Source organism: Culex quinquefasciatus, chromosome 3, assembly GCF_015732765.1.
Source record: "Culex quinquefasciatus strain JHB chromosome 3, VPISU_Cqui_1.0_pri_paternal, whole genome shotgun sequence".
Taxonomy (NCBI): domain Eukaryota; kingdom Metazoa; phylum Arthropoda; class Insecta; order Diptera; family Culicidae; genus Culex; species Culex quinquefasciatus.
The window spans coordinates 65,478,629-65,497,888 of NC_051863.1; the positions used below are offsets into that span (position 1 = coordinate 65,478,629).

At 37.0% G+C, this 19,260-nt stretch overlaps 1 protein-coding gene across 3 annotated transcripts in view; it reads right to left on the minus strand.

Moving 5' to 3' along the window:
* Nucleotides 1-738: 738 nt before the first annotated feature.
* The window catches only part of LOC6032564 (fatty-acid amide hydrolase 2-B), a 37,435-nt gene continuing 18,913 nt past the window's right edge, over nucleotides 739-19,260 (minus strand). For 2 of the 3 annotated variants that reach the window (XM_038262980.1, XM_038262983.1), the window contains exons 2-3: nucleotides 1,087-2,557; nucleotides 755-1,029 (exon numbers count right to left, since the gene is read on the minus strand). In XM_038262980.1, coding sequence (XP_038118908.1) covers nucleotides 931-1,029; nucleotides 1,087-2,553 — 1,566 coding nt within the window. In that variant the 5' untranslated portion in view covers nucleotides 2,554-2,557 and the 3' untranslated portion in view covers nucleotides 755-930. Of the gene's footprint in view, nucleotides 1,030-1,086; nucleotides 2,558-19,260 lie in introns of all 3 variants that reach the window. The other variant, XM_001843088.2, reaches the window with a different exon arrangement.

The following is a 19,260-nucleotide window of genomic DNA, read 5'->3' on the forward strand; positions in this document are numbered from 1 at the left end:
CAATCACGGATTTCAACGTCAAGCGTCTAGAGTACAACATCTCGTCGGAACGCTGAACAACATCATTACTTTCCGTTACAGATTTCTAGCATCTCTTTCCGTTTTAAAAGCTTTTAAAAATTTTGGTTCTTGCAACTTCCTTAACAATCAGCGGAATGAAAATCAAGCACTGAGCAGTGGATGCGAGGATAAAAAACAACACGCGAACACCCTGAAAAAGAAATTTCATGTCTCGGTTCGTCATTTTCCCAAGGAAACTTCGTCACACTGCTGTAAACATAGCCGAACAACATGGTTGCGGATCAACTAAGATACTCATGCGTGAATCATTCTGGTGGCCGAATGTAAACATAAGGACATAGAAGGTCAACGAATGCCTGGATCGTCAACGGTGAACAAATTGTTGTGCAACCTTTTCTTTGAGTGTACAACCAAACGGAGGAGTGGAGCGTCAAAACGTAACAACGAAAATATCTTGCTGACAACAACGGATGCGTGACGAGACTAAGCTAGTTAGATACAGCGATACATAATTTTCACTTCACATGGATTATCCTTTTTGTTTTTGATGGATGGTCCTTTCAAAAATTTGCTACGTACATCTTTTACCAACAAAAAGCGGAAAGACGGTATGAGTTTCAACTAGTTACGTAGTAAGTTGCTACAATTTGCTCAAATGTGAAGTCCGTAACTGAGATGAGTCGAGAGCTTTCTTCAAAAAATCATTGATACGACTTCTTTTGTAGCATAAAACTTCTCCAAAATCATTTATTTGTCGACAACAATAACCTAACGTGGTAGCTTTAACTTAAACACCTCGCTGCATAGCCTAACGTTCCGTTCCGTCTTGCACGGTTTCAATCACACTCTGTTACAACCTATCACTAGAGTACTTTAAAGAGTGCACTACACATCCCGCGTAGTGCTTCCTTACTTCTCCATCGGCGGCGGCACCCATCCGCCGTACTTTCGCTCCAACTCTTTGGCTACCGCGAGAATCAGGTGATCCTGGCCGGGACTGGCGACGATCTGCAGAGATAAGTACTGTTAGTTCTGGTTAGCGATTCAGGATATGTCAATGCTTACCTGCACGCCAATCGGCAGCTTGTTCCGGTCCATGCCGACCATGCAGGACGCGGCCGGAAGTCCGAGGGTGTTGAACACCATCATGTAGCTTGTGTCGACCAGTTTGTGGAAGATTTCAAAGTGGCGGTGGGCTGTGTTCGGGAAGATGGGGTAAATGAAGACACCGTTGGTGCCGAGCAGGTCGGTGAAGTCTTTGCGCAGCAGCTCGGTTTGTTCGTCGAGGAAGGCGAGCCGCGAGTTGGGGATGTAGTTCTGGATGATGTGCTGCATGGGGCCGATCACGACGGAGGGAAGGTCGGAATCGGAGCAGCCGAAGAGGTACTTAAGGAGCTCCTTGCCGATTGTGGCGTTTGGGGCGCCGTCCTTTTGCTGGGTGTAGATGGTTTCGATGTCTTTCATGCGGAGCATTTTGCACATGGAGATGTCCAGGGACCAGATGAGCCGTTTTAGCTTGACCTTTTGGGCGTTGAAGTGGTTCACGACACCGGCGATCGCGGCCTTGATGTCGGGCTCGATTGGCTGGGTGAGTCCCGTTGGGCCGTCGTTGTCCATGTAGTAGTATTTGAGTTCGGTTAGGTTAACTGGGGAGTCCAGGGTTAGTGGGGTTCCTTCTGGGTCGTGCATGGCTCGTAAGAGCAGCGGGAGATCTTCAGCGTAACGGCACATGGCGCCCGGAGTGAAAAAGTTACCCCAGGATTCATCCTCGCAGGATGGGTTGTGACCGTAGGGGGACACCGCAAAGGGTGAAGGTTTGTGACCAAAGACTCCGACGAAGGCAGCGGGTAGTCGTGAAGATCCGGCAATGTCCGTCGTTACTCCGATCAGCGAAGCAGCCGAACTGATCAACGCTGCTTCACCCCCTGAAGATCCGCCGACGGTTCGCTGCTGGTTGTAGGGATTCTTCGTCAAACCAGTACACTTGTTGTACGTCTCCCAGCACATGCACAATTCCGGGGTATTGCTGACCAACAGGATCACTCCTCCATTCTTCCTCACCTGCGCCACCACCGGAGCGTCCTTCTGCGCAATCCGCTTGTTCTTCAACTTCCGTCCCCCAGTATTGCTCATTCCCTGTACCGCTAAGCTCTCCTTGATCGTGATTGGCACTCCCAAAATGGGCGTCTCCCTTGCCATCTGTTCAGCGCTCTTCAACCCTTGCGCAACCTCACGATCGATCCTCCTAGCGTCCTCCAGTGCCTGTTCAAAGCGATCCTCGACGATCGCGTTCAGTATCGGATTGACCTGCCGACAGCGCTCGATGTACGCCCCAACGACGTCCTCGCTCTTGAGCTGCCCAGTTCGGATCTTGGCCGCCAGCGTAACGGCCGGTATCTGCAGCAGTGGGTTCTCGATCGCCGGAAGCTTCTTGTGCCGAATCCGGGCACTGACGGCCCACGCGTACGGAACGACGAACAAGCTGAACAGGTGCATGGCCCCGCGCAGCAATCGCCGAATTGCCCAGCTCATTTTGCTGTGGATCAGAGGTGGGGAGAAATGATATTTACGATTAGTTGGATTGCTTTTTTTTGCAGCGGTACCACTTGCGGTGATCGTAAAACGTGAACTTGAAAGCGACGCACGTAAAGTGCCGAATTCAATGTCGCAGCTGTGGCGTAATAGCGGAGTGGCTAAAACGTGAGCAGTTGAGTTTAGTGGAACAACCGTTCCAGATGTAAAAGAGATATTCAGAACCCGCTACACCAATTAAGATTAAGTGGTTTATTGCCCTAGTCGCGTCGCGACTCCTAATTACGGATCAGACACGTTGGATCAGATACCTGCCCGTGCTTCCTTCCTCCTACTCTGTAATTAAGGGTTAACTGATAACTACTTCTCCAGCAAGACACTTTTCGTTCTCGCAACAGGTCATGCAGTGGACTTTGTACCCTGAAATGAACTTTACGCATTGCGGGCAAGCCGGTCATAACAAACCGGTTATTATTTAAATTCCACCATCAAAGTGATTATCACAAGTCTGCGCGGTATACCTATCAGGTAGCAACTGTTTGATCTTGGCGAAAATCAATCAACCCTTTGTTTGCGGCAAACATCCTGCTGATCAAACAGTTTCCAACTCGAACGGATCAGTTTTAGGAACTTTGTCGACGATTAGATCATCGACCGTTCAAATAGGACTTTGATTCACCCAGCCCAGTTGGCAAATATTGGTTCTGTGAGACAACTTGAATTCACCTGGATCCCTTTATTTATTCCGAGTGCATCGTCGAACTCACGTGTACGTTTCCATTGACGTCGGTGACGACGTTCCATGTCTAGGCGGTTCTTTCAAGTGCCTCGCCGGGACTAGACAGTGTAGACACGCAATGCAGTTTTACTACGGCACTGTCGTTGTCCAGAGTGGTTACAGCACGATAGACAATTTGGTGAGGTTTTTCTAGATAGTGCGGTCTGCTAAGTACCGTTGAAAATTGATGTTACATGACTTGACAAGGGTCAGGCTTCCGAGTGGTTAACAATGAAAGGCTTTTAAATATCGAAGCAGACATTTCCTGAAGCATTTTAATTGTTGCGAAAATATTTTAGATATTTTATAAGAATTTATAAAACTGAGCAGATATCCACGAAATTTCGAGAAGCAACTCTGTATCATTGGTTCGTCAAAACGAAGTCAAATATTCTGGATAGGGACATCAGTTTTAGAGCAGTTAAAAATCGAACAAAGTGTCACTGTTTACACGGCGCTCACGCACACTGTCAAAACAAACGTTTGATAGTGTGTGTGAACTCCGTGTAAAAGGGGTCTCAAACTAAAAAGTGACCCCGTTCGTTTGACAACAGGTCGTGTAAAACCATCGGGTTTTGAGTGTATAAGTTTTTTTTAAATTGTAAGCTCATCAACAAAATTCGATATGAAGTCGAATTTTTGAAGTGTGTTAACCCTCTACAACCTACCCCGCCTTTAGATGGGCTTCGATCTATAAAATCGCCAAAAATCAATTTTCCAAGCATTGGAAAGAAGAACTCATAAAATATTAGAAAATTTCAGGGTTGAAATTTTAACTTGTTTTATGTGACTTTGCCAATGTTTTTAAAAATGTCATTTTTTTAGGGGTTAACTTTGGCTGTGTTTTTACTAACATTTTTTTTATATTTTCAGTAAAAAGAAGTATACAGTATTTTTTGTAGTACCCCAGACTATGCATCTACGCATTTTTTTTTTTTGCAATTTAAGTGATGATGATGCCATTCTATAGGAGAAAATGTGAAAAACATGCAAAAAATTGAAAAAGTAGCTGCAAAAACGTGAAAAAATTAGATAGGCAAAATGTTATATTATATTAGGTGGTAGAATAGGCCAAATACTACTAAAAACAAACATAAACTGAACGAGTTAAATGCAAATTTTAATACTAAAAATAAAACAGGAGAAGTAAAGTTTTTCGGAGAACAAAAGTTGCTCAAAACGACCTCCTGAACACGGGAAAAATGAATATTTTCGAAAAAAAATTGGGCAGTAGAGGGTTAACGTTGCACATCAATCATTTTGTAACACGCATTTTAGTAAATATTAGTGGTGGGCAAAACCGCTCATTTCTGTGAGCCGCTCATTTTCGTTCGCTCATTTAAATGAGCGGCTCTTTTGAACGGCTCATCCGCTCATTTCGCTCAAAGTCAGAAAATAGACTGGAATGAACTGAAACATCTGCCCAAGATATTTAGATTTTTTTTTCAAACGACCAATGGAGTGTGCATGAGTGTCACACTTCGTATGATTTTTGTTGATTGATAATTCAAAAATATATGTTTTCATCGCACTTATTCTGAACAGATTGGAGATCGTCCATAAAACATAGAAAACCGTCGATTTGCTTTATCCTTTTTTGGAAAGCATTTCAAATATAAACGTTTTATATGAAAAAGGAGAAAAACATTGATCTCTGAAATCCACACATATCGAAAACTTTTTTCATAGAGAGATAAACAAACTTGAGTTTTTTTTTTCAGAAGTGAATATTTTTAACCAAATTATTGCTTTTAATCGTAAAAAGTAAAATGTTATGAAAAGTTAGCTGAATTATCGTTTTGATCATTATCTTCCCATTATTTTATAAAACAAAAGATTTAATTTGGTGTTCAGTAACATGCATATTTGAGGTAGCGTTTTGCTGCACCTAATAAATTAGTCTTGAAATGCAGTTTTTTGTTTAATAAGAACAACTTTTATTCATGACAGCAAATGAATGATCAAAACAAGCGTCAAAAAAGATCTGAAAAATGCCTTAATAAATCTATTGAACAATTACCACAAAAGAGTACCAAGTTTGTGTGATGTGCTGTGGTAAATTACATTTTAAATAATAAACGGTCCAATACATGGATTAAAACCTTAAACTAGCTGTTGCGAGCACACTGTGCCGACTGCGCTGACTGCGCCGACCGTGCCCCTCGGATCATCGCCCAAACGCGACCCAGCAAAAAGCCTTTAGTAAGATCGGTCACGTTGACAATGTCACGCTGACACCGATACACATTTCAGCTTCGAGCTACACTGCTTAAAAAAGCGTTTGCTAAAGATCCTCCGAAAACTTATTTGTCGTCGCGAACACTAGCAAACTAATTATGTTCGAATGCGTGTAACAACTTCATGTACATAACATTTGAGAAATCTATCGATATTAACATAATGAGATCATGCAACATCTGGCGGCAGTCAGCTGATTCAAAATCACAGGCGCCCCGACACAGGCTAGCAACAAGCATAAAGTGCGCCATAATGTTGGAACATGAGGCGACCGGTGAGAACCTAGTTTCCCCTTCTTTTCTCAACAGCACCGTCACCACCAGCGCGTGGAAGACCGAACCGAACGAGAGCGAATGAGCGAGAGCGAAATAACGAAAGAGTGAGCGAAAACGACGCCGTTCGACGACGTCGACGCCGGCGCGAGCGACGCTTATCAAGCGCTCCGTTCGTTCTTTCCGTTCATTCGCTCTCGCTCATTCGCTCTCGTTCGGTTCGTTCTTTGGCTCGCTCTTTGATTGGACGGTTCTTTGAAAAGAACCGGTTCACAAAATGAACCGCCGCTCATTTTTTTTGAGCGGTCGCTCATTCGTTCTTTAGCTTGAGCCGGTTCATAAGAACGGTTCGCTCAAAAAAGACCATCTCTAGTAAATATCTTCCAAATTATAGGAACTATCGTTATCTTTTTTGATTAGTCCTCTAAACCACTGTCTGCAACATTACATACAACAAAGGTTTAATACATATTTTTACAATAAGTTTGTTACAGGATTGGATCCGAAAGTTCGTCAATTTTGGAATAAGAAGACACCAACTTTCTTGATTGCTGTGTGTGTGTGTGTGTGTGCAACCAACCAAACGGGACCACGCGGTCGCTTCTTACAAATTGAGTTGTTTCCATGTATTTTTAGCTCTCATTCTATACATGCAAATAACTCGCATAGGCATTTGGAAGGTGTTAGCTCTGCCGAGCTTCGGTGACCCATTTCTACGCTGGCTAGCCGAGCGCGAGGTACTTCAGCTTTGTCGACAAGCCCGCCCTGAAGAACGTTTGGACCAATCGGATTCAAACGTTATTTAGAACTTCCGAACCCTTGTCAAATGGACAAGGACCCAGCGCGTATATAGTTGATGGTGGTAACAGTATTCCTAATTCCAGTCATAGCTCACCAAGTCGCGATGGCCTAGTGGTTAGCATTTTTTTTGCTTACCAATCCAAAGGACGGGGGATCGAACCCCGACTCGAGCGACTTTGATTTTTCGTTCATGTTCAGAGTTTCAAGATTTATATTTCCTATACTTTCTCGTTGGGAGCAGATGGGAATCGAACCCAGGATCATTCGCTTATAAAGCGAACACCGTAACCAGTCAGCCACGGCCACTCCTTCCAACTTTCTTGATTGCTGTGCACCCTTAATATACATTATGAATATATTTATCATTTTTGAGAAACAACCTCCAACTTTTTTTTGAGTTTTTTTTAAGGTTGAGTAAATTGCCTATATATCTAGATTTTTTTTTAAATGTTTAATAAACCAAATTTCCAAAAACTAAAAATTTGTTTTATTGGACCTTTTTTTAAAAAAAAACTCCAGATATGTTTATAAACAATAGAAGAAGAAACAAATAAGCAAATTCAAAAAAAAATAGATACAATTAATGTAAATTTTGTTCGAAGCATTTGCCCACAATAAAGCTTTCTAGGCCCAGTGTAAAAAATACAATTTAACCCAAAAATAACGATCTCCTCGTCACAGTGTCCTGATGCAAACAATATTCGAGCACAAGCAGTCAAAGTCCTGCGAAATTTGTTGGCTGATATATCGGGCGGTCTGTCAAAATAAACCAGCTAGAAGTCGCCTGACAAAACAAAAACATTTACTAAAAAGAAATAGCAAATCTAATGCCAACAAACCCCCAGCTGCTATGTAAACATACTTTGAATGGGGTGGTAAATTTCTGACTAGAAAGCCTTATAAGAAGATAAAATAAAACTTGTTGCTTAAAATAAAAAAATAAAAACTTGCAAAATCGATTGTAAAATATGTATTAAGGGGTTACATACATGTAGAAAATCACAAAATTTCATATTTCAGAAAATTTATTAAATCTACTTAAAAGATGATTTTCAATCACTCCTGAAAGTTTTGTGAAGATATTTTATGATTGAAGTAAGTTACATACGGTTTAAGCTGAAAATTTTGCCATGCGCAAAGCGAACTGTCAAATTTCGCGAGCGTTTTTCTCTGAACACAGAGTTGATTCACGATATCTCGAGATGAGATGGACCAAATTGGCTGAAATTTGGGGTGAAGACTCGCAAGACATATCTCGTGTGTATGACGAAGCCCGATTTTGAAATTTTGCATTAAAAAAAAAACAAAAATTGAAAACATTCGATTTTTTATATGGAAAACATAAAATATTTTTATCTTTTTTCAAAATAAACTTTTTGAAAATCGGCCTTCGTCATGCACACAGGACTGGTTTAACGAGTCTTCACCAAAATTTTGAGCCGATTTGGTTAGTGCAGTCTTGAGATATCGTGGCACCCGTTTTTTGAAAATGCTAACTTCAAATAGTTATATCTCGGCAATGATACAACCAAATGTCTTCAAATTTATTTTGTTAATAGTTGAAAATGTATATTTCAATGTCCTGAAACAGATTTAAAAAAAGTTTAAGTTTGTGCTCAAACCAACCTCTGACATTTTTGCCGATTTACATGTATGTAGCCCCTTAAGTTAAGAATACATTCTATTAAGTTTTGCTATGTTTTGAAACCACACTTCTGGAAATGACATATAAAATTTATTGAATTTTTGGTTAATTTAGCAAATTAGATTAGCTATGTCAATGTGTAAAGCTCCTTTTTGCATAAATTTTTAAAAAGGTTTGAAATTGAAAAAATAAAAGTTTTAAATGTTTTTGAAAATTGAGCAAAAAATTTCTGAGCTTGTGCTCCAAATCTAAGTGCTAAAAACATCCTTTTCAAATTTGTTTATATTTTTTTCAGTTTTTTTGTTTGTTTTGCGAAATTTGCTACTGTTAACATTGTATAGGGGAGAGTGGGGATACTTGATCCCCTTTTTTGTATCGCACATAACTCTGTCAATTTCTCACACAACTATGAACTTTTTGCATGAATTGAAAGCTTAAACATCCATCTATGTTTGGCTAATAAGGTTATTTCATCAGATGAATTCTTCGAATCATGCCAAGCGATTTAAAAAAAATATTTTAAACCGGCATTTTAAAAATGTTAGGGGTAACTTGATCCCCCTTTCAACATTTTGAAGAAATCTTAAGCAACATGTTTCTTATTCATCCAAACTTTTAATTTTCTATAAGTTACAGCAATTTCACATAATACCTGTACATTTGTGTTCAAAACATAACAAGTTTAGTATGAAAAATATTTAAAAACTTAAAATATTATTTTTTAGACCAAAATTAAGCATGTTAACAAAAGCTGGAAATTTTTGTTTACAAAACTTTTGAAAAAAGGTTCAAACTGCAGTAAGTTATCTACAACTATACTAAAGGAAACTATGTATGAAAACCCAGACCAATTAAATAATCTTGAGGCTGATTCCAGTGACAATAAAAATGCAGGGATCAAGTCTCCCTAAACGCACTTTTTTTTAAATAATTGATTGTAAAAATAGTATGGAGATAAATCCAACATCAAATGCGTAAGGGTTTTGGAGTTGATAAGTTTATCAAACAATTCATGTATAAAAATATTTTTTTGAATAATTTTTGAGTGTTTTCTATACATAACAAAACAAAGAAAAAAAGATCTCTTGGAAGTTTTTTGCAGCTCGTTTTAAAAAAAGGTGCGTAACTCAATCTAAACATTTTTTAATTTTTTGCTTTGTTTTCTACAATGAGTTTTAGTTAATTTCGCACAACTTTCTAGAACAAAGCTAATTGTTTTACCCACATGCTGACGAGATACAGGCTTGGGATCAAGTGTCCCCGGGGATCAAGTCTCCCCACTCTCCCCTACAGTATCGTCTTACTTCCCTAATGAACATATTTTTTTCTAAATTAATCCATGATTTGAAATTTTCATCAAATCAATATCTGCAAGTATCTTTCTCAAGTTTATTCCACAAAACTGTAAAAAAGAAGAAGTTATTTTTAAGTTATAGTTAATTTTCATTTTTGAGTGACATTTTTTCATAGATTTTTTGTCATTGAAATTTTTAAAATGAAGTAATTTATCATAAGGAATAATGTTCTTTATTGTTTTAGGAAGCATTTTTTAAAGTGTGATTTATTTACAATAAAAAAACAAATGTTTCACTTTTAATAGAAAGCTTGTGAATTATTCTTTGTTTCAATAAAATAGCAATTTAACAGCAATCAAGTTAACAACAAAGTTAATTTTACCTTTAGTATACGTTTTGAAAAGTCAATACACAGTGGAAATAACCAAAATGGCGTTGAATAACGTATTTTGTGTCTGTTTGGTCAAAGCTCAAGTAAGTATGTGTTTGGGAAGTACAGTTTCAATAAAAAAAAATAATACATTACAAAACTTTCAATTGTTCGATTGTCAAACTGTATTAAAAGTTCAAAAGAAAATTGTTGAATAAATTTTGAGTCGAGTGGGGCAAAATGCACTTGTGACAAGATTGCATAAAGGGGACGAAAAGATATTAAAAGATATGCCTCTAATACTGAAATATGTATCTATTAAAAGAAACAGTTAGGTGACCTAATTGTAACGAGTGTAACCGATGACCTCGAGTCACGCCTCAACTCACATGAGGTCGCCATGCTCCTGACGTTCTCAATCCCGCCAAAACAACATGTCTACCACGTTTTCAAAATCACGTGCACGTTCCTCTATGTGTCAGACTGACGAAACTCGTTTCGTCTATTGCTCGTCTATCTTTCCCTTCCGCAAATCGGAATTTCGCGGACTTTGTACCCAATATCGTACCTTAGCAAAGCATGTTTCGGCACCATTTCACCAATTTCCAACACCTCGCTCTGTTTTGGCGGCTTTGGTTCAACTATGACTTCGACCTTGTCCACGTTGGCCAACGCACGCCACTTGTCGGATGTGAGGACATACGCGTGATCAGTGTCCACACCATTAGTGGATTCCATAATTTGCCACCAAAACCAAACAATCACAAACTAATAAACTCAGTTCAGACCGCGCTTTGGACCGGTTCCAGGTCGCTGGCCGAAAACACGGCACTACTAAGTCTTCGCGAGTGATACTAGTACGCGCGCGATGTCTAGCCGACGCGGAGAGCGTCCAAAAAGGGACTAACGGTCACATGTGACAAGCTAATGGTCAAAATCTTGTCCCCACGCTGCTAAAACGACGCAGGTCAGTTTGTTTTTGAGGTGTTGCTCAACTCTGTCCAAACATCGAACCGTTGTGTATCGGTTAGATGTGAAATTTTGAAAAAAAGAAGGTCGCGGAGTCACTGAACTGGTTTTAGTTTTATTTGCCACTACCAATCGTGAATCTGACCTTGCTGAACTTGAGTCTACTAACGTGAGATTGATCAACGTTTTGTTTATATCTAATTCAATAAACGATTAAATTGCAGTGAATTCTGGTCTGTTTTTGGAGGTGAAGTAGAGCTTTTTGGCAAGTCTGTGAATTACGTTAGTTCAAACAAAACAATGTGAATTGACCAATAACAAAATGTAAACAAACAGTCTATTCTGTTCACGCCAGTTGATGTTTATATTAGGAACGAGCTGAATAGTTTTTTTTTCTCATTTGCAGGAGTTTTCACCTTAATCCACCTATGTGGTTGGTGCCTTGTGTCTTGTTTTTCACAAATTTATGTTGATATACATTTTCTGAAGGCAATGCAATCTTTTGTTTTTGAAAATATACTGATTAAATCGGTTGAACTATTGATTTAAATCTATTTTAGTTTGTATGGATCTTCTGTGCACACTTGTGACACGTAGTACAATTTTACTTTCGAAACACACTTGTGACACGTGCTTTTCAGATTTTTGATTACATAACTTACTGTATCTTTTAACTGGTGTAACCAAATTAGTTGAAACTTGGAGCGTTTGTTAAGCTATAGTATACGAACCGATTGCTTTAAAAAGTTTGGCTCTACCATTCATAGTTTTGAAAATATTTATCATCAAACTTTAAAAATCGATTTTCTCGAAAAGTGCTAATTGGTCGTTGTCACAAGATAGCACACAGCTGACGATATACATATGAAAGTGTGGAACATCCCCGTTCATTTGCGCGGTGAACGAAAATCTTATGTTGGGAAAAATTAAGTTATCCTCATTTGAAGTTTTTGAACTTTTTTCTATGGGACGAAATTTCGCCTATTTCAATTTAGTATTGTTATAAGTCTACATCGACATGAATTATGATTCAGATCATATAATTTCTTATGGGAAATGATGCAGGGAACATTTTTCCTGAAGCACGCAATCTTGCACGCAATGTGATAAAAAAATATGTTGATTCGATTAAAATCCAAGATACATAAAAGTGACTTACAGTCGAGCATAAACCAAACTAATTAGACTTTTCTGTAGTAATATATATATATATATATATATATATATATATATATATATATATATATATATATATATATATATATATATATATATATATATATATATATATATATATATATATACAGCAATTCCATTTGAAAGAGCCTAAACCGAAAAAAGTTCTCCGATCGGGCTCAAAATTTTTCTGGGGTTCCTTGGCCAAATAATTAGACCCGTATTTTTTGTTTGGCCATTAGGGTGACCTACATCGTGCTAGGTGGTTCGAAAAATTGCAATTTTCGTCATTTTTCGCAAAAACCACTTTTTCGAAAAATCATATCTCGCGCCATTTCATCCGATTTTAGCTGTCCTAGACGCAAAGAAAGGTGATGAGTTTGGCTATTTGGGAAAAATAGTAAGAAGTTCCAAAATCTAGCTTAACTATTGAAAAGTCGTATGAAAACTTAAAATGGCGTTTTGCCCGTGTCTGGACCAAAGAGCCTATGTCTGAAAATATTTTTATCGGATTCCTCGGAAAATTTCACATAAAATATCAAAAAATTGGCGATGTCGAACCGTACATTTCAGAGATATGATTTTTTGAAAATAAAAACTGAGTTTTTCGACGCGCCACGCGCAAAAACAGGAAAATGACGAAATCGGCAAAAAATCAACTTTTTTTACTAAAACTGCGATAACTTTAAAATTTCAGCGATGACCTATAGATGTTATGGTACCAAAAGTTGCGTCTTTCAATTACGAAAATTTTGATACCCAAACATCTATAGGTCATCGCTGAAATTTTAAAGTTATCGCAGTTTTAGTGAAAAAAGTTGATTTTTTGCCGATTTCGTCATTTTCCCGTTTTTGCGCGTGGCGCGTCGAAAAACGCAGTTTTTATTTTCAAAAAATCGTATCTCCAAAACGTACGGTTCGACATCGCCAATTTTTTGATATGTTATGTGAAATTTTCCGAGGAATCCGATAAAAATTTTCAGACATAGGCTCTTTGGTCCAGACACGGGCAAAACGCCATTTTAAGTTTTCATACGACTTTTTCAATAGTTAAGCTAGATTTTGGAACTTCTTACTATTTTTCCCAAATAGCCAAACTCATCACCTTTCTTTGCGTCTAGGACAGCTAAAATCGGATGAAATGGCGCGGAGATATGATTTTTCGAAAAAGTGGTTTTTGCGAAAATGACGAAAATTGCCATTTTTCGAACCACCCTAGCACGATGTAGGTCACCCTAATGGCCAAACAAAAAAATACGGGTCTAATTATTTTGGCCAAGGAACCCCCAGAAAAATTTTGAGCCCGATCGGAGAACTTTTTTTTCGGTTTAGGCTCTTTTCAAATGGAATTGCTGTATATATACTCAATGGGCCCAGAAACATTTCTCAAAAAAGAATCTGAATATCAAAAACATAGCAGTTTTTGGGAAAGGGATGTGCAATTTTATCATAAAATCCCCAAATTTCCAATAAAACCCTTATAACTGTTTTCGCTTATTTTCAATCACATTACGCGCTTCAGGAAAAATGTTCCCTGCATCATTTCCCATAAGAAATTATATGATCTGAACCATAAATCATACATGGACATGATTTATGGTTCAGATCATATAATTTCTTATGGGAAATGATGCAGGGAAAATTTTTCCTGAAGCGCGTAATGTGATTGAAAATAAGCGAAAAAAGTTATAAGGGACTTATAACAATACTAAATTGAAAGAGGCGAAATTTCGTCCCATAGGAAAAAAGATCAAAAATTTCAAATGAGGATAACTTTATTTTTTTCCCGACCAAAGATTTTCGTTCACCCCGCAAATGAACGGGGATGTTCCACACCTTCATACATATATGACAGTTTGATTGCTATTTCTCAACAATCATTTAAGTGTTCATATTTTGATATAGGGTTGTCAGTGGTGAATCCGGACCTCGATCCGGACATTTTTCATCCAAATTGCTGTGATCCGGCTTCATAAAAGGACGCAAATATTACGTAAGCGGTTATAATTTGATAAAGGGTTGCCAGATCTTCAAGCTTTTAGAATCGTTTGGAAGGTCTCCCGATTACCTTTCCATGAATGATGGATCCAGGCATAATTTTTCTACAGATAAGTCTGATCCGTCTTGGAAAAAAAAAACTAAATAAATATCACTTAGATGATCATAATTCAAAACAGATTTGTCAGATCGTCTAATTTTATGTATCGTTGGAAAGATCTTTTAATTACCTACCTAACGATGTATAATATGTATTGGTATTGAGTCCATTTCTGTCCACTAATCTAACACTCGGTTACATGTGAAAACACAATTTTGTACATAACTTTTGAACTACTTATCGAAATTTTAAACAATTCAATAGCGACCGAAGGAACCCTAAACCCCTGCTTTGAAAACTGGGTGACATTTTTGACAGTTTTATCGAGCTGTCAAATCTGCAACATGGAGTTGAACTTTCTGTGAAGTTTACCATGGCACTTCAAAAAGTTTAACTCCATGTTGCACGCAACCACTTTCACTTTTAATTTCGCGATATTCTGAGTCAATTGGTATAAATATCGGGTGAGTTTCCAAAAAGCCGTAAAAGCCATCGACACTAATATTAATTTTTCTCCAAATTGTATACAGTTATAAAGTTTTATTTGAATAAGTCCTATAAACATATGGAAGACAATATCATCAATAAAGGTGCGACTATGGACTTTCTGTGAAAAGATGGGAGCGGCCGTGGCTGACTGGTTACGGTGTTCGCTTTGTAAGCGAATGGTCCTGGGTTCGATACCCATCTGCTCCCAACGAGAAAGTATAGTAAATATAAAACTTGAAACTCTGAATATGAACGAAAAATCAAAGTCGCTCGAGTCGGGGTTCGATCCCCCGTCCTTTGGATTGGTAAGCAAAAATGCTAACCAATAGGCCATCGCGACTTGGTGAGCTACGACTGGAATTTAGAATACTGTTACTATCAACTATATACGCGCTGGGTCCTTGTCCATTTGACAAGGGTTCGGAAGTTCTAAATAACGTTTGAATCCGATTGGTCCAAACGTTCTTCAGGGCGGGGCTTGTCGATAAAGCTGAAGTACCTCGCGCTCGGCTAGCCAGCGTAGAAATGGGTCACTGAAGCTCGGCAGAGCTAACACCTTCCAAATGCCTATGCGAGTTATTTGCATGTATAGAATGTAGATCTAAAAAAAATAAAAAAAAAATACATGGAAACAACTCAATTTGTAAGAAGCGACCGCGTGGTCCCGTTTGGTTGGTTGCACATACACACACACACTATGGACTTTCTGTGAAAAGATAAATTTTAGAGCAGGATGATAACCGCATCTCAGCGAGGAAGGCAAAACGCACAAAATTGAATTTTGAACAAAATTGATTCAATTATTAATTTAAAAAATACGCAAAATAAATTTAACATAACATAATAATCTTCATGACAAGAACAAATAAACCTCAAAACAGCATCATTTAGTATGAGATAATGTTTGAAAAGCCTGATCAATTGGGTCCTAAAATTAAGCTTGATTGCTGATATTATTGTTTACAACAATAAAGCTTAATTTTTTGAGTACAATGACCCTTTGTACGACCGCAAAGGACTTAAAATGTATTTTTAAATCAATTAAAAAAAATAACTACGCGGTTCTTTTGACAGAAAAGTTCCTACTTGACAGCTCGTTCCAAGGGGACTATCAAGAAATTAAAAGTGCAACATGGACTTAAACTTTCTGTCAAGCTGATGATTAGGGTTAGTGAAATTCCACGATTTCGCGGACAGCGTGAAATCCGTGAAATTTGGCTTTTTCCGCGAAATCCCGTGAAATTTTATGTTTGAGTGAAACTGTAACTATTTTTCTCAAAATGATTTATCAAACTAAAATAAGAATAAAAATAATCTTATAAAATACTGTAGAAATAAGCGAGTGAATACCCTGCACACAAAAAAATATTTCCGAATGTTACATCATTTATGATGTAACACTTTTGCACGTCATTAAACATTTAAATTTAAATGCAATTTGATGTAAATTTGCAACAAATTATACGTAAAAACATGATTTTACGTGTGATTCAACCGTTTACGTCGAATCTCACGTTTACATCAACTGAGTTTACATGTAATTCATCTTTTCCGTGTCGAGTAAATTCACATATTTTTTTCTGTGTGGTTTAATTACTAACATAGGGTTAGTGATTTTTGACGATTTCGAAGACGCCGTAACGTAAAATTTATCAATTTTCTCAAATATTTTTTTTTTTTTTCAAAATAACAACATTATAAATATTTCACCCATACAGACTATGTAAGTAAATTTTATTAGTTTACAATTGAAATGCTTGATATGAACCATTTGAAGAATTGTTCAAATTTTTATTTTTTTAAGAGACTAACTAAGTTTAGTAATTTGTAATTTAGTGGAAACGATAGCCTGTTAGTATAACACTTTGTATCAGATTAAGGAAGAACGTTGTGATGGTTTTTTTAGGTTAGTTTAGTAATACTTTCATTCGCTGTAATAAAAATTTTACTGCTATTTTATTTGAAAGGTTTAGTTTCATAAGAAATTAAAAGAATCAAGCTTTGTTTTATTCAAATTAAAATGAAGGGCATTTTTCTTTGAAATCAACTTTTGTTTTCATTTTGATTTTTTTTTTTCAAATCAATTCGGATTTATTGGTGAATTATCAAGATACAATCAGTTCTTTTGCAATTCATAACATAGTTTTGGAGTTTCTTTCAGCTGTGTGTTGCATCATAATCCATTTTAGAACAATTATTTTTATAACAAAATGCACTAACAAGAGCAAGGAAAATAAAAAAGCTAAAAATTTCATTTTTAATAAAAAATTGAAAATTATTTTCAATGTGCTAAATGTCGCAAAAAAATCAAATTATTTAACTTATATTGGCTGGACAAGATTGTTGAATCTTGCTGTGATATGAAATTCAGTAAAATGAAGCAAATTCGCGAAAACTTTTTAGCTTTGTTAGTCAAATATTTTTAAAAAACGTTCAATAAATGAGAAGACGCATGCCCTACACTTTGTTTAAAAATATATATAGAGCCCATCTATAAACCAGGTGGAATATTTTTGGAAAATTAGGAGATTTTTTTTGTGTCAGGTTCAAATTTATTCAAATTGTTTTTAGTTTATTTAAATAATATATAATGAAGCATAAAAAGCAGTTTCTGTGATTTAAGATTAGTGCGCTGACCACGGGGACGCGCTGTCTTGTTTTTGCATGCTCATTTTCATTTCTTTTGTGTCGATGTTTGTGTGCTTGGGTGCGTGGTTATTATATATAGGTGAAGGGATTTTATTAAATGATCATTATATTGCATTATTATATTTATTTGATTATATAACCACACTATACTTTACACTTAACACATTTTACAAAACACATATGAAACTGTAAACAGGAGCGTTTGGTACGGTATGTCCACGCATCCTTCCTCCCCTGTAGATTCTGTGAAATGTGATCCGTTCTCAGAATCCTCTCTGCGGTAAACACAACGTAGTAGGGCTGGCCGCTTTAATTTTTGCAATACATTTTCGGATGTTCTCGGATGTACTGTAATTATTAATAATGACAAGAAAAGTGCTTGGGGCGTAATCTAATCACAAGACTTTCCAGCTGGCTAATCACAAGACTTTTCATCGGACTGGCTGCGTTTGTGTTAGATTAGATTAGATTAGATAAAAAGCAGTTTCTGTGATTTAAATATAAGATTTTCAGAGTTATTTGAACATTTTTCACGTTCCGCGAAATTTGCGTGAAATATGATGTTTTGAAATTGAGGTCCCCGTGAAATTTGGAATTTTCGAGCGTGAAAAATCACTAAGCTCACTGATGATGAATGAAAAAAGGTTATCAAAAATGGTTTTTAATCGTGTTTTTTTTACCGTTGCGTTGTACATAAAAATTTTCATAGGTCTTTAGGACCCTATTTAAACATGTCATATAAGTAGGTTTACTGATTATTCACGCTCATTAATTGAAAATTTCACGGGTAAAAATTTCACGGAGAGTAAAAAATGTTAAAATAATCATGAAAAAGTAGGGTTAAAATAACAAAAAGCACTTATTTAATGGATTTATTTCATTTATAATCGACTTAAAGCTTACATTTGTTTGACTGATTTGGTTTTTCTTCTATCTTAAAATAATTCCAGTTAACAAATTTTACCTAATCAAAAATTCACTAACCCTACATATTAAGTACCAAATTTAAAATTGTGACTTCAACTATTTGAAAATTCCGTGAAACTTGTTTCTAAGTTTTCCTTGCTACAAAAAAGAAAACAATTTGACCTTCCGGAAATTAATTGTTTGTTATGTTTGAAAGACAAAATTTCTTACAAAAATATCCTCTGAAAGCAAACACTGTTCCAATTTGACTCGCCTCAAATCGTCTGCTTTGTCATTTTTGTTTAATAACATTGAACTTTCGAGGCCACTAGCCAGAGACCTTCAAGCGTCGTTTAAATGCCTTCATTCAAAATTGTGCAACAGCTTAGCTACCTAAATGTATCGATGTATCGAATCTTTCAAATGCAAACAAGATTACCCAAGATGCCAAATTTGCAAACGGTTGTCAGCAAATCATAGCGATAGAATCGCACAACATAATTGATTCCAATCAATTGGTTTCACCGTTCGTGGTGAATTTATTGGACTTGCCGAGGGAAATCGATTTCACGGGGCGGTTTCACACTTGTCGGGTTATTTTGGGTTCAAACTCGTTTCAATGTTGTTTTGTTTGTTGTAATAATGATTTCCCGTCCGTGGGATCTCGCTCTGGACTCCAGAATCCAGAGGTCACCGAATTTCGTGTCGGGCGACGAACAATTCTAAGTGTGAAAATTTGCACATTATCAGCAAATAGATAAGTGCCATTCGTAGTGCCACCACTATATGTAGGAAATTTTGACGAACCGTGACCGTATGTATGCTACGTACATTATGTTGCAAACATACCTTATGCTTATGCTACTGGCTCGGACTTTCTCTGAATTTGCAGACTGAATATCGTCTTGTATGAATCAGATAAAACATTCTAGTTTGCTAAATCTTTGATATTATTTTTCTACTTAAAAATTGGTTCATTTAAAGCATATTTTTATGCGCATTTTTTTCAAATGTCCATTAC